Source organism: Penaeus monodon, chromosome 33 (genome assembly GCF_015228065.2).
Source record: "Penaeus monodon isolate SGIC_2016 chromosome 33, NSTDA_Pmon_1, whole genome shotgun sequence".
NCBI lineage: Eukaryota > Metazoa > Arthropoda > Malacostraca > Decapoda > Penaeidae > Penaeus > Penaeus monodon.
Genome location: NC_051418.1, coordinates 10967182 through 10967554, shown reverse-complemented (window position 1 = coordinate 10967554; position 373 = coordinate 10967182). Strand labels below are relative to the sequence as shown.

Genomic DNA, 373 nt, shown 5'->3' with positions numbered 1-373 from the left:
CATCACATTTGTCAAATCTGTAAAAGTACCACTGAAATATGAATGCTCACAGAACGTTCATAGACAGGATAACAGTAGATTTTATTTACAACTGAATGCCCTGAAATTGAATTTTTTTTTATCAGAATGACTCTATTTCCAGCAAATCCCAGATCCATTTGTGAGGCTCTATGTTGGTAATGAAAAGGGAGAGACAGCTGTACGGCAGCGAACAAATGACCCAGTCTTTGAGGAGGGATTCACCTTCCTTGTCCGTAACCCACGCACCCAGGAGCTGAAGCTTGAGGTATGTTTCAAGATACCATGAAATTTTAAAGGAAATTCTTTTAGGCTCTTAGAAAAGTGAAAATTAAGGTTATTGTTATTTTAATAA

The 373-nt window shown here is 37.0% G+C and overlaps 2 protein-coding genes across 2 annotated transcripts in view; one reads left to right on the top strand and one right to left on the bottom strand.

Moving 5' to 3' along the window:
• LOC119594021 (extended synaptotagmin-2-like) overlaps positions 1-373 on the bottom strand; it is a gene marked incomplete at its 3' end in the record, with an annotated part of 82615 nt that overhangs the window by 25806 nt on the left and 56436 nt on the right.
• LOC119594022 (extended synaptotagmin-2-like) overlaps positions 1-373 on the top strand; it is a gene marked incomplete at its 3' end in the record, with an annotated part of 15454 nt that overhangs the window by 14362 nt on the left and 719 nt on the right. The window contains 1 exon segment of the mRNA XM_037943051.1: positions 143-286. Coding sequence (XP_037798979.1) covers positions 143-286 — 144 coding nt within the window.